This window comes from Stenella coeruleoalba (genome assembly GCF_951394435.1).
Source record: "Stenella coeruleoalba genome assembly, chromosome: 19".
NCBI classification, from domain to species: Eukaryota; Metazoa; Chordata; class Mammalia; order Artiodactyla; family Delphinidae; genus Stenella; species Stenella coeruleoalba.
This window is the reverse complement of record NC_137165.1, coordinates 60,597,589-60,612,651: the sequence shown is the minus strand read 5'-3', so window position 1 is coordinate 60,612,651 and position 15,063 is coordinate 60,597,589. Positions and strand designations below refer to the sequence as shown.

Sequence of the window (15,063 nt, the reverse complement as noted above, 5' to 3'; positions counted from 1 at the left end):
TGGCACAGGGAATGTGCTGAAATGGTAGCACTGAGGGAATGTGGGTGAAGGAGATGCAGCAATTCTTTACACTGCCTTTGCAACTCTTCCGCAAGTCTGAAATTAATAATTATTTCAAAATAAATAAAAAATATTAAAGAGAATACTGCATTAACTTTGATAATCAAACCATCATCAAACTATCTAAACAAACTAATGACCCTGTGAGAAAAGGGCTTTGAGGCCATCAGGAAAATGAACCTGACCGTGCATCCCACCGCAGACCCGAGGAAAGTCCTTCTCTTCCTTTTTCTCTTTTTGATAAAATAACGGCAGCAATTTCCCAAGAAAGCCTACCTGAGATAGACATGCCTATTTCTAAAGTGCTCTGCTCACCCATCAATCCTGGATACACTTCTCAGTGTTCACTTCGTAGATTAATTTCTAATAACCATTTCAGTACAGGGGGCGCTTCTGGCCGGCCTGTGAACTAGCTCTTCTGCTCGTTGGTGCCAATGGATAGAATCCAGAAAGGGAAGCACCAATTACCTCTCTGCTGCCGACGCTTGCGGAGACTGTTATTCCTCGTGGGTGGGCTGAATGGAGATGCGAAGGCTCTTCTTGGGCATTTTATTCACACGAATAATAAATCAGGACAAACGCCTACAAAATTCAGAGTGACGCTGGCTCAGGATCTCGGGCTCGCGTGTGCCTCTGAGGGCAGCCTGCAGGGAGTAAGATGCAGGCCTTCTATGGTTTCAGGAAAAGCAAACAGGAAGAGCTTTCCTTCTGCGGGGGGTGCTCAGGACGCTGGGCCATCGTCCTTTCGTGGGACCTCCTCCTTCACAGAGAGGCAAGTAAAGAGAAAACTGAAACCAGCTTGCCTTGTGCTTTTGTTCCACAGGGAGGAAGGGACGCTGCGGAGCTGCTAACACTCTCCAGGAGAGCATCACAGCACAGCCGTCTGCTTTTCCTTTGGCTTCGGTTTTTCCAAAGAAACCAGCACGCGAGGATGGGCCCGCTTCCTAGCAAATCATCTTCACCTTCACAGTCGCACACGGGCCACGGATTCTCCCACCGTGGGGGGCCGCAGGGCAGGCTCCCGACTCCCTCTTGGAGCTGGTGCACCCCTGAGCCTCCAGACTCGCCCCCCTCGGGGGGAAGGCCACAGTTCCACCCGCCTGACACTGTCACCCCTCTCCCCGCCCTCCTTCACGTGCGGCCTTGAACAGAACCCAGGCTGCCACTGCACTGCAGACCCACCCTTAATGTTGCCGTGGATGGAACGTTCTGCTGGAGCCTCTTCGCGGACCCAGTGCGTGGCGCCATGCACCGGGACGGTGGAGCCCACATCTGCCAGCACGTTGCTGCAGCTTCCGGGAGACGGGAAGGTGAGCAGAGCCAGGGCACCGTGGGAGCCCCGACCCTCCAGGGAAGCGCTGGCTGCCCACTGGTACGGTAGCTCAGCTGAGGGAAGTCAGTGACGCTGCAAAAACTTTCACTGGAGGGTCCAAAACGAACGTAAAAACTAAAACAAACATGAGACTCCCAAGCTTACCGGCAAGCCTGATCTCCCGACAACCGCGGGCACCTGCTGCTGGTGTTCACAGTAACCAAGGCCTTGATTTCGCGGGAGCCAGGGGCCAACGGTCCTTAATACGATAAGTCTCAGGGAAACTGATTCCCCAGCACTTGCTACAAACGCATCGAGCAGACTTCACCCAGACAGACACGGTAGCCAGCCAGGGCTACAAACACGGCTCAGAGGAGGAGCGCTGCTCTCAGCGTCGGGTTCACTGCACGCGCTGAGGAAGAGCCTCTGGCAGAAACACCTGCCTGACGGGTTTCTCAGCAGCGAAAGCCAGGCTGGTGCCACCGCATCTCTCTCTAAACAACAACGCTGCCCGCCAGAGAGGACGCGGCTCCGGGTTTTATCTAGAAACTCTTTTGACTCTGTAATTGGCTCTGGGTGAGGGAACTACACTTTCCCCCGAGAAAGCCGGGAACCCCTCTCGCGGAGTAACTCAGAGGCCGTCGGGTCTCCTCTGCTGCTGCCCTGTCAAGCCCCACGTGTCTGGCAGCCTCGACGGCAGCGTGCCGTGCGCTGCTTCCTGCAGGTGGGAACGGCCACTATTGCTCCTGGCACGTGGTCTTGCCGCCCCAGCGCAGTGTCCCGGGAGACCGCTGAGATGCCCCTTCCTGCGATAAGGGCCTCATTCTGCGGCCGTGCAGGGGGCTTGCTGTAGGGATGAACTCTCTGGGGGCCAGAACCCTCCAACCTGTCCCCATGCCCTTGACGCTCTTCTGCTTTGGGACAAAAAGTCTGCTGCTTGTTCCCGTGGCCACTCGCACCCACCGTGGTTTCCGCTTCCCGCCTCTCCCATCCCCTGTCCTTCTGCATTTTCTCCCAGCTTCTTCCTTTTCTGTGTCCAGACTCCCCAGCACAACATGGGTTTCTGCCTGGGCCGTCTCACCGCGAGCAGATGAGCTCTCACCAGACAGGCCCTTCGCACGAATCCGTCCGTTTTAGGGCCTTGGTCCATGATTTCCACGTCTGTTTGTGAGTTCGGGGGCTGTTTCTTCACAGCCAGACGCAGTTTATTCTTTTTTAAAAATTTAACCAGCACTCGGTTGAACAATGACCAGACAGCAGCAGCGTTCCAGGAATAAATAAATACACTCCCCGCCCCAGACCCAGCTCCCGGCTCAACTGCCTGCCACGGGCTGTGACCATGCGGTCCAGTGAGTTCTGTGGCCCACGGGGAACGGTGCCTTCTTGGCTGTCGGAGCCAAGGACCCTCTGGCTTCCCCTCATCTGAGTTCAGGGCCACCGTTGCCATAGGTGGGAAGCTATGAGAAGACACAACTTCTTCTGCCAGTGAGGCAGGAATAAGCAGAAAAGGAAGATGGATAAATCACGGTTGACTTCGCTGCATGGAGCCTCCTTCTGCAACGTGACTGACAAGTAGCTGCGTTTTGCTCGACAGGCAGAGCAGGGTCAGCGTGCGTCTCTACGTTGTTCCTGTACAGAAACTAAGCTGTGTGTAGGCTGCTACTGTACCCCTTTCATACTTAACTTAAGAAGGCTAAAGAGATATGAAAGGGAAGATAGAAAATCCCCAACAATATTCCTCTGAGACGCCGGCAGCGCCATTTATCACTGTCTTCATCTTCCTCCCTCTTAAAACCAGGTTTTGTAACCTGGAGGGCCGGCATCCTCTCCTAGGAGAGCCTCCCGACTCAGGGTCCAGAACTGGCTGCAGAGAAGACGGCGCAGAGGAGACATAAGGCCCCTCCTTGAAACGCCAACTCAGGAGGAAGTCAACTGACCCGATTCATTTTAGGTTTTCTTCGGTTTGTGCTAAAAGTATCTTGGAAAAATAAAATCCGTGGGCTCGCCACCAGCAGGAGGAGAGGCCACATAAGCGCATCGGATGAGAAAGCTGCCGCTCTAAGAATAAGCCCTGAGCCGCCCAGCCGGTGCCCTAGCGCCCCGGGAGGGTCCCCTTAGCCAGCTCACGGGCCGCGTCACCACTGGGGGTGCTTCTGAAGCCGACTGTGGTGCAAAGCTGCTACCCGGTGCTCTCGGGAGCCCACCCCATCCTGGCCGAGACGGGGCGGAGCCGGAAGGCATGGATCCACCCGGCCCTCAGAAACGGGGTGCGGGGCAAAGCGGGACTGCCTGGGAGGCACGGCAGGGCCGCAGGTGGGGTGAGTGAGGGGGCAGACGTCTTACAGACCCTCGGTTTATCTCCAGAGGCATAGACGTGAAGACGAGCCACTGTGCAGTGGGGAAAGGATCGCGGGCCACAACACCGAAGTCTGCACCCTGGTTCCACCACCCACTGTGTGTCCTCCAGCAAGTGACTCAGCCTCTCTGTGCCGCAGGGTTCTCAACTGTAAACTGGGGACAACTGTAGCTACCTCACAGGGTCGCTGTGAGGGCTAAATGAACGAATTTGTAAAGCACTGAGAGCAGGGAGGGCCTGGGGCGTAGTGTTTGCCAAATAAATGCAAAAAAACCCCAAACCCCAAACAAACGGGAGACTCCAGAAGTCAGACAGGACGTGTCTGAACAAAGGCAGCAGTGCCGGCGATGCCAGCGGGCACACAGCCCCCGCGGCAGGGCTGGCCAGCGTGGGAACCGCGCCCGGGCCGCCGGGGGCCAGCTGAGGCCCAGTTATGCTGCAGGGCTCCCGTCGGGCGAGGCCAAGCCAGGGGAGCTGCAGCGGACAGGGCTCCTGCCGAGGACTCAGGGCAAGGACGACAGCCACGTGGGGCGCACGAGGCCCGGGCCCCGAAGCCGACCTGCCCCGGTCCTCGCGTCATCCGGGGGACTCTGCTGCCCTCTTTGGGGCACAGGTGCCACAGGCTCCCCTGACGCTCAAGGTCAGCTCAGACCTCGCGCGCAAGGGCCAGGCTGGGGCCTGCAGAGGCCGGCGGTCAGCAGCCCCCTCTCTGCCAACAAAGCCCCCAGGATCGGGGGAAACAGGGCTCGGGAAACGGCCGCGGCCCCGACTCACCACTTTGGGCTTGAAGGGCGGCTGGACCTCCCTGTTCTCCAGCTTCTCCCAGTCGATCCTCCGGAAGAAGGTGTGTTCCCGCACGTCCCGCTCTCCCTCGGGCCCGCAGCCCAGCCGCTTGCCGGGGTGTTTGGTCATCAGCTAGAAAGTGGGAGGAGAGAGAGCTCTCACGTGGAGCATGGTAACCTGGTGACTGCAGTTGACAGTCCTGGATAGTACAACTGAGTCCGTTGACCGCAGGACAGAAGCGGTCTCACCAGAAAAACAAAGGTGATGTGAGGTGACGGATGTATTAACTCAACTGTGGGAGTCCTTTCACACTGTACACATACATCAAACCATCACAGTGTGTGCTTTAAATATATTACCATTTTATTTGTCAATTACACCTCAATAAAGCTGAAAAAAAAAGAAAGAGAAACAGAAAGACCCCCTCAAAAACCAGGGGAAAAGGGAATGCCAGGTCCAGCGCCCGCTCTATTGCTGCGCTGCCCCCAGCCCTGACGGCAGGGATGCCTGGACCACGTCTTAGGATGCTCTGAGTGACGCCGACTCACACAATGGGGACACGAGTGGGCCTTTCTACAGTGATTTCTGTGATAAGGAAACGGGGAAGCAATCTGGACCCACAGCAAACACAAGAAGAATTTAAGTAGCCGTCTCTATATACTGTTTCAGGAGCTGCCATTCTCTACGTGCATTCAGAACACATACGTAAAAGGGCAACTGCTAAACACCGTGTGTGCCGGAAGCACCACAGGCCAGCGTCACACAGGAGGCCACATAACAAGCAGCACTTGCCTATTTACTGCCCGGACCAAGATGCCCTCGGAGACTCACGGTTCGGAAAAAACAATGCTGTCACAAGAAGGGTGACGAGTTGGGGCTTCCCTGGTGGCGCAGTGCTTGAGAGTCCGCCTGCCGATGCAGGGGATGCGGGTTCGTGCCCCGGTCCGGGAGGATCCCACATGCCGCGGAGCGGCTGGGCCCGTGAGCCATGGCCGCTGAGCCTGCGCGTCCGGAGCCTGTGCTCCGCAACGGGAGAGGCCGCAGCAGTGAGAGGCCCGCGTACCGCAAAAAAAAAAAAAAAAAAAAAAAAAAGCGTGACGAGTTAACTGCAAACCCAGTGGCGTGGGCATGTGGTCCCCCCACAGTGCCTCTTAGAACCGTCTGCATGGCATCTCCCCAGTGGACCCTCTTGTCCACGGCCACCAAAGGAACCCAAGCCTACCTACCCCTTTGCAGATGGAGACGGCCTCCCTGGACAAGGACTTCGGGTACGAGACGTTGTGCTCCATGATGGACTGAAACAGCTCGTCTTCATCCTCGCCATCAAACGGAGGCTGCGCCGGAAGAGAGGGGGAGGGGGCGCCTAGGCTGAGCGATTCCACACCTTGCCACGGCGCCCGCACACCCAACCCAGCACCGGGAAACAGAGCGGGCCTCTCCCACATGCACGCGGCAGGCTGCAGGCTTAGCTAGATGACCTCGCGGGCTGTCTTTCATTAGGTTGGCGGTCGGGTGTGTTTTTCATTTTCTCCTCTGCCCCTTGCCTCGCTCTGGGCAACCCCACTCTTCAGGGAAGGTGTTTTTGAGTAATGTTTTTAAGGATTTGTAAGTAAGTTACAATTAACCCATTAATCTTGTAATTACGTGTTAAACAATCTCACTACGATCAAGTGAGGTTACAGATGGCCTTGCGTTCAGAAGGTGCGTGAGGGTGGAGAAGGCGGATGCCTTTGGCTTCTGAACCTGGGGTGAAGGGGACGCAGAACACGGGCATAGAGGGCTCTCCCCAGGCCCAGGAATCCACACTCGGGCCCTCTGCTCTGTCGGGGGCCTGCCGCCGGCACGGTGGCGGTGACGGGGGCTTGCCATCCCCTGGGCACCTCTCTGTCCTCTTCTACTGCGTTTGCAATCCCCACCTGGACAGTGGGGGGCACGGCAGCACGGGGGCAGCTCACGGCTTTAAAGCCAGGTGGCTCTGGATCAGAACGCGGGCCCTGCGCCTCCTGGCTGGGTGTCCATGGCCAAGTGACCCACCTCTTGTGTTCGCAGTTTTCCAATTTGTAAAACAGGGCTCCCTGGTGAGTCTAAAGTGTCTGAGATTTTGTCTCGTGCCCAGTGAGTGCCCAATGAAGGGTGCGGGGTGCCGATGCTGGTACTGGCCAAGGGCCAGCGCGGAGGCCGGTCCCCTTGCCCATCCCACCGCTTCTCTGCCTGACAGCATCAACCCACTTCTCCTGAGCACCTGTTCCGTGACGCCTGCAAAACAGGCAGTTATTTTCAAACCACGACGTATAGTGTGGAGTTCCTTGTTTTTCACTGGCTGTTGCCCCCCCCCAGTTTCTCTGTAGCTACCCGTGCTCCCAGTCAGGCTAACGCCGTGAGGTGACACATCGTCGGAGACGGACTCGTGTGTCCAGGGCACATATATACCTGCTTCCAGCGTTGTCTTCTAATAACTGACACTTCTACCAACATCTCTGTGCACATCACTGTTTCCTCCCTGACTTCCTAAGAATAACTCCCAGGTGTGGGATGATGTGAACATTCCGATGGTTCCCGTTCAGTCTCTCCAGGTCGCCCCGGGAGCACCCTCCCAGGTCACTGCTTGCGCTCAGGCCCGGGTGCTGAGGCCGGTCAGCGGTGGAGCGTTACAGTCACATGCACCTTCCCCCCCAGCGACGGAGCCTGGGGACCCAGGGGTGGCGCGCGGTGCAGTCCTCGCATACAGGACCATTCTGGATGGCTCCCCTTCCCTCTTTCCCCCATCCCTGTGTTACAGTTTTAGATTTCTACACATCTGGACTCACTGTTTCAAGCTAAGCTACCTGCTAACTAAAGGCCTGGCTTGGTGTAAAAAAATGTCTGAACGGGGAGTGCTCTCCTTGGTGATGTGTAATTTGTGGATTTTAAATAGGCAAGTGAGCGGTGAGGTTCACGCTTCCCAGAATGGTTCCGGAATCACTGACTAGTCAGTGGTCACGGGGGCCCTGCCATGGTCATGTACAGATCACTGATGCGGGGTGGGGGGGAGTACCCAGGGACAATTCTGGCTGCAGTTCTGGGATACAGGACTCGTTACCGAGTCACCAGGAATGGAGACCAAGCATAAGTGACCCTGGCGGGAAGGCACATAAGAGGAGAAGGCTGGGTGCTTTGTGACGAACGCCCAGACGCTCTGAGCAGCAAGATGCTCGTTACAGGGCCGGGTAAATACGATTATGCTCGAACGTAATCTTATTTGTCAAGCGATCCAGGAGCTGCAGGAAGACTCAGGGTGTTTCACACTCCACTGTCCCCCTGCCTGCGGACAGCAAATAAAGCAAACGAGAAGAAAACTGAGATAAACTGTCTTCTCTTCCTGCTCAACTTCAGCCCTCTGTGATTACAGAGGATACACTGAGCCCTCAACCCCATCAACAAGTTGATAAGTAATCTCCCTTTTCAATAAGGACATCCATTCCCTGTAGCTTGTGGGCGTGATCTGAGCAGAGCCTTCACTATCCTTTCTGGGCTGAGTCACGGCCCAGGAACATGTTTAAATTTGCCCTGAGGAGTCATCAGGACTTAAGAAGGGGGTTCTGAAATGAAAACCCCGTTTGTGGCAGGCGTGGTGGAGAGTTAGAGGACCCGCAGCTGGGCCCGACGACACTGCATCCCAACGTGGGATGCTTTTCAAATGCCGTATTTAAGGAGTGTCGCCATTTCCATGTGACTCTGAATGAAAGCAGGGCTTGTTTCCTGGACTCCAGAGTCAGAACGTTTGAGTGGGGTCTCGAGGGGAACTCAGCTTTCTGCGCCTTTGCGAACAGATAGCTCCCACGGGGGCAAAGAATTCAGTCAAATTTTACTGTCAAAATGCCAAGGAGGGGAAGTTAACTTAAGGTGCAGGCGATCTGTGTTCTGCCAGCGGCCGTCTCGCTGACAGTGGTTCCACGGAACGGGCTTTTCTGTGTTTGCACACGGAAGTATATAGCCTTAAGAAGAATGGTTCCTTGATGGAAGAAACCTAAATAACTAATACACAAACCACTTTTTAAATACCAAGTCTCAACATCATTGAGAAATAAAGACCAAATATAGGTGGAACCTCACCTTTTAATACTTAAAAGACAACTTTAGTATCTATATGATGTAAGACACAACGAAAGAGAGAAAGGAGAGACCACGGGGGTCTCCCAGCCCAGAGGGAAAGCCAATGGTCTTGCGATGGTCTCCATGGCCCGGGGCCTGGTGCCCTCTCTTCCTCTCTGATCTCAGCCTCCTACTCCGTCTCTAGCTCACTCCACTCCAGCCACATGGGCGGCTTCCTCTCCGTTCCTTAAGTGTAAAGCTGTGCACTCCCACCCCAGGGCCTTTGCACTGGCTGTTCCCTCTGTCTGGAACGCTCTTCCCCTCGGATGTGCACGTGGACATCCTCTCACTTCCTTCTGGTCTTAACTTTATCTTCTATGTGAGGCCCTCCCTGGCGCTCCGAGCTAAAACTTCAACCCTCCCCCAACACTCTACGTCCTTCTGCTTTGTTACTTTTCTTCTTAGCTTATCACTGTTACAGTCCACCAACTGCAGATCAAAAATGAAATAAAAGTCCAAAACGGTTTATAAAGCAAAACTTGGGAATTCCCTGGTGGTCCAGTGGTTAGCACTCCACGCTTTCACTGCCAAGGGCCCAGGATCGATCCCTGGTCGGGGAACTAAGATCCCACAAGCTGTGCGGTGTGGCCCAAAATAAATATAAAATAAATAAATAAAAAGCAAAACTTGAATTTGCCACATACCAACAGATACTTAAATAACACTTATATTGCAACTAGGTACATAGCATTTATATTGTGTTAGGTATACTGAGTAATAGCAAGATGATGTAAAGTGCACGGGCGGATGTGCCTGGGTTACACGCAATTACCGCACCATTTATACAAGGGACTTGAGCCTCCAAGGACTCTGGTTTACCCGTGGGAGTCCTGGAACCAGTTCCCAAGGATGCCGAGGAGGGGCCCGCACATCATTTCCGTATCTGCCTGTCTACTGTCTTTCTCTGGACTGTAACCTTACTGAAGGGAAGGGTCTCTGTCTGTGTTGCTCACAGCCATTCCCACGCACATTCAGTAAGTACGCACTGAATGAATAATAAATGAGTCAATGGATGTAACATGTCAGAAAGGGTGACTTCTCCCCAGGAACAAAGATTTCTTTGGGGGCAGCTCTGCTACTCGATGTGGGTGTTTCTTTGCATTCTCTCTTACAAAGGCTCTTGGCCAGGGAGGGGCACACTCCCTGGCACACGTGAGGGCTGAGAGTTAATAAAAGCTGCCCACGACAGAATCATTAGTAGGTACAATGGCAGAGATCTGAAATGTGGGAAACGCACCACTGCCATTCTTAATCCACTGAGATTTGGGGGTGGGAGCTGTTTGTCAACAGCAGCGGGTGTGACTTACCCTAGTAACACAGATACTAAGGCCACCACCTTAGAAAGTGCCCCATTAGGCAGCGATGCCCTTGGTCACCTGACACGTCACACAGCCAAGGGAAACCTAATCTGCCTTTTCTTAACCGGAAGTTCAGCCTCGCTGGGCTTTTGTGAAAATTACAATGAATTGCCCAAGGAGAGAGAAGGGCAGACGGGAGAGGCTATTAAAACACTCCTTCCAGTTTAACTAACTTCTTCCTTTACAATAATACCGGCTCTACACCCGGGAGCGGCCGGGGTGAATTCTGCAGAGAAACGTGCGGTGAAGGCCAATCCCACCCAAGGGCTGAGACACCGAAAACAAAAGGCCACCACTGTCCTCAAGGTGCAGGGACCTTTGGCGGGTGATGCAAAAGCTGTATGGTCCACGCTCCAGAGTGTAGCTTTCCGTTTGGGTTTTTAGGAGTAGAAGAGCATTTCTGTACAATTTCTCCCTCCTTCACCAGGATCAGGGGAGTCAGACCAGCACCGGCCATTCCACACGGCCAGGTCCTGCTGTCGTGGTCCCCACAGAGCTGAGCCTTCATGTTACGTGGCGACACACAAGCATGAAAACACAGGGAAACATTACCTGCCCGGCCAGCATTTCATATAACAGGACGCCGTAGGCCCACCAGTCCACGGATTTCCCATACGGCTGATAAGCGATTATCTGTGTGAAAACAAACACATCAACTACATTTAGTGGCCAATCAGAAAGCCTGTGTTGGAACAGGGAAGTCAAGCGTGCAGTCATTTACACACTCCGTTCATGCAAATGAGGTGATGGTAACATTTGCCGCTGGGTTTTGAAGGGGACCCTTCGAATCAGACACACAGAGAACTCTCGCCCCATGATTTTGGAATTTCTCTTCTGAATCCACCGGGAGATGCCACGGCACTGCTGGAAGGTAGATTTACTGATCTTCTTGGGTGAAAATGATTTGGGCACTGAGGTGGATTTCATTTGTGGAAAAAGCCCGAGGTGATTCAGAGCAAAGGTCTGATAAATAAGACAATCAAACTATGTCACAGAATTTTGCTGAAAGATGATGTGAGGAGGACGAGAGACTAAAGGAAACATGCTGGTTTCCTTGGGCTGCACAACCCGCCCAAGGGCATCTGCTGAAGGACTGATGTTTTGAAATGTTTTTGAAAGAGACAAAAAACGCAGTAATCAAGTGTAAGATTTGGACCTTGTCTGAATCTTGATTCAAACCACCCCAACGCAGAAAGAAATTGGAAAATTAAAATACGGTCTTGAATTAGATGACGCTGTGGGAATCGTTGCTAATATCGTCATGTGGGATAAACGGTCTGATGATTAGTTACGAAGGGTCCTTTTCAGTTAGAGGGGGGTGTATGCAGGGGTGACGTGCGTGAGAGATGAAGTATTTAGGGGTGAAATGACATGATATCTTAGATTTGGTTTAGACACGTCAGTAAAATCAGGGTCGGGGGAGGAATCGATGAAACGAGCTGTCTGCAGCTGGGGATGGGCCCCGGGACCTTGCCCCTCTGAGACTCTCAGACGTGCTACGGGGGCTCCGCACCTTTCCCCCACCGCCCCCCGTGGAAGGGGGTGATACTGACTCAGATTTCTGAGAGGCGAGACTTATCACAACGCAGCGGCTGCGTCCCAGGTGGGCCGTGTGCCAAAGGCACCCACTTTCCAGATCCGAGGATCTGCCCCGGAATTCGGGGCGAGGATGTAACGAACAGGTGCTCAGCACAGTCACCTGCCATTCTGCAGAAAAACTGGACTTTGGGGTGTTCTAGGGTATCTTCCAAACGGCTCCTATGTCTCATTAAACGTCCTGGGACATCAGCTAACCTCCTGTGTGTCTGCCCACTCTCATTCCTTTAACGTGTTCCGAGTATTTCTCCCCGTGGCGCGAGCAATGCGCACTCCTCTGACGTAGCCCGGTGTGGGCGGGACCAAGGGGGCGCGTGCTTCCACCTGGCAGCTTTATGGCTCGTTTCCTTGACAAGAAAATGATAACCAAGGGAACCTACGAAGAGGCCCTAATTCCTTTTGAAGACTACCTTTGTTCCTTCCTGAAAACATAAAAAGCACAAAATACCCTACGAGAATGGGCCTCTAACTTATTCCCTAAAGACATGAAATGGTGGCGGCCACACCGGTCCCCAGACGGGAAATGACAAAGCCTGACTGGAACAAGTAGAAGAACAACAGAACTCCTCTTTGGGAGAGGAAAGACACACCCACCAAGCACCTACTGTGTTCAGATAACTCTGCACACCCTGTGTGCAACCCAGTGAGCCAGAAATTCCTCTTCTCAGTTTTTAGGGACAGAACCGAGATGCAAGAAGCTTATGGAACTCGCCCGAAGCCAATCAGGTAACAAGCGGTGCTCTGAAAATTGACAGGCATGTTTTAAAACTACAGTTTATGGGGCTTCCCTGGTGGCGCAGTGGCTGAGAATCTGCCTGCCAATACAGGGGACACGGGTTCGTGCCCCGGTCCGGGAAGATCCCACATGCCGCGGAACAACTGGGTCCGTGAGCCATGGCCGCTGAGCCTGCGCTCCGCAACCGTGAGAGGCCCGCGCACCGCGATGAAGAGTGGCCCCCACTCGCTGCAACTAGAGAAAGCCCTCGCACAGAAACGATGACCCAACACAGCCAAAAAAAAAAAAAAAATTATAAAACTGCACTTTATGGCTTTCAAATACATGGAATCACTCGCACTGGGATTAATAAATTATGAATCAAAGGGCTTTGAGAATTAGTTCAATGAGATTTGAAATCATCACTTCAGTTGTCGTAACTATATTTCAAAAGCACTTGAGTAAAATTTGTTCTTGTAACTGTATTAAAACCAGGCCCTGCAGTCTGTTCTCATTAATCAGTGTTTTAGTGGTTTTTTTAACTTTTTATATTGGAGTAGAGTTGATTTACAGTATCGTGTTGGTTTCAGGTGTACAGCAAAGTGATTCGGTTATACATATATACATGTATGTATCTATATTCTTTTTAAAAAATTCTTTTCCGTTATAGCTTGTTACAGGATACTGCATATAGGTCTCTGTGCTCTACAGTAAAACTCTGCTGTTCACCTATCTTAGTTTCCGCTTGTTTTGAACACAGGCTGAGATGAGGCCCCGCACTGCTGTGCGAATTACGAGGCTGGAGAGCAGTGGGGGCTGGATGAGGGGGACCACGCTTTATTCCAGGCTCTGTTTCTACACATACGTGAGCAGTCTCACCAGCCAGGCCCCTCTGCTCGGGTGCTGGAAGATGCCACCCGCTTGGAGAAGTGTCAGCAGTCAGGGGTGTGGAAGCCCCGATCCTGGTCAGAATGACTCACACACCCGGACGGCCAGGCCCAAGGGAAGCTTTTGTTCCTTCGTTTGTTTTGACTCTGTCAGCTTTGGTCCAACTTGCTTCTCAGGGTCCACTAAGCTCTTCTGACTTGTGCTGATGACACCTGACGCTTCCTCCAAGGCTTAGGACAGCAGGAGGCTCAGCGCCAATGGCTTGTTTCTGGGCGATGGCATTGCTCAGCCCCTGGAGCCGGCCAGCTCACCCTGCACTGAGCTTACAAGGTTTCGCCTTTAACTGTTAATAAGAGGACGGGGCTTAGGACTTAGCTGGAGCATTTTCTCCTGGAGACGTTCACAGTCTGTCACCCCTGGCTCACGCCCTGGATGAAATGAGACGGTTCAAAGATCTAAGCTACGAGAGATGGGGGCAACCCCACCACTGCAAACGCACATTCAGCACGAAGCGTACTTCCCTCGACGATCGGCTGCTAGTAACAAACACCTCCAAATTACCCCAAACCTCACCGCAAAGGGGAAGCCGTGTGAGGAGAGCGCCCCACCGAAGATCTGAACACTTAGAAGCACAGGATTCAGGGGGCTGGTGACACTGTCCCCTGTGAGCCGTGTGGGCCTGCACTGTCCCACGCGGGAGCCACTGAGCCACGCGCGGCTACGAGCCTCTGACACGCGGCCAGCGCAAACGGGCATGAAATGCTTTGGGTGTAAAATACACATCCGATTCGGAGGACTTGGTGCCCCAAATGCAGAACATCTCATGGCTAACTTTCATCTTGGATATAGCGGGTTAACTCAGGTATTAATTTCACCCGTTTCTTTTCTAAGTTTTTAAGAAAACGTGGCTGCTTCCATGTAGTTGGGGCTGCGTTTACTTCTACTGCTCAGGGCTGGTCTAGACTGAGCTCTACCGGCTCCTGGTGGCCTAGGGGGCCAGCTTTGGGCTGCGGACGCAGCTCAGGGGCCACAGAACGGACGGGAGGCTGTCTTGGGTCTGTCCCCAACGGACACGGGAGCAGGTGTCTCTGGCACTTGGAAGCTGGCAGCCAAGCCCGGGCGATGCCTGTCCCCCTGCAGCCCCCCGGCGAGGGGCTGCCCCGGTGACATGGTTCCCACCGCAGAGAAACTCACAAAAGGAGAGGCGGGAGGGGCTGGCGGCGGCCTTCCCTGCGGCACAGGGAAGCCAGAGGCAGAACCCGGGCCTCTGTCATCCAGGTTCACTGCTACTTGTTACCGCGATCTTCATGGTTATGATTCCCTGAGCCAGGTGCCTGAGGGCTGTCAGGACGCTACAAGTGGCTGCCTGTCTTGTACAGCGGGGTGTGAGTGGTCTCCTTCCAGCCTGGGAACAGGACCTGGGCAGAGGGTGGGGGGCGGCTTCTCGCCTCTTATGAGGCCAAAGGCCCACGGCAGCTGGAAGGACGTGGCTCCAGGGCCCCCCACCCCTCCCCCCTCTGCAGGGCTACACACCCCAAGACCTCCTGAAGTGGACGGGGCTTCAGACGCTTCCCTGGAGGACTCGGGGGCAGCGTGGTGAGGCTTCAGACGCTGCTGACTACGGCACAATGACTGGAGCCCACGTCACCATCCGGGCTTTCACCAGGGCCCGGGGTCTTTCTCTTTCTTAGCTCCTGGAGCCCTCGCGACACCCTGGCGGTAGGAGCGTCCGATTTCAGACATGAGGAAATGAAGTACAGGGAGGTTAAGCAGCCTGCCCAAGGCTCCACAGCCAGAGGTGGCAAAGCTGGCATTCGAGCCCTGGACGTCTGGCCTTGGCCTCCACGATCTGGACCACTTTTCT

General features: G+C 54.0%; 1 protein-coding gene across 1 annotated transcript in view; it reads right to left on the bottom strand.

Annotated features, from left to right (window-relative positions):
* Positions 1-15,063, bottom strand: part of PRKCA (protein kinase C alpha) — a 364,235-nt gene that overhangs the window by 13,195 nt on the left and 335,977 nt on the right. Inside the window, exons 14-16 of the mRNA XM_079904472.1 lie at positions 10,553-10,633; positions 5,738-5,845; positions 4,503-4,643 (exon numbers count right to left, since the gene is read on the bottom strand). Of these exons, the coding sequence (XP_079760598.1) occupies positions 4,503-4,643; positions 5,738-5,845; positions 10,553-10,633 (330 nt within the window). The remainder of the gene's footprint in view (positions 1-4,502; positions 4,644-5,737; positions 5,846-10,552; positions 10,634-15,063) is intronic.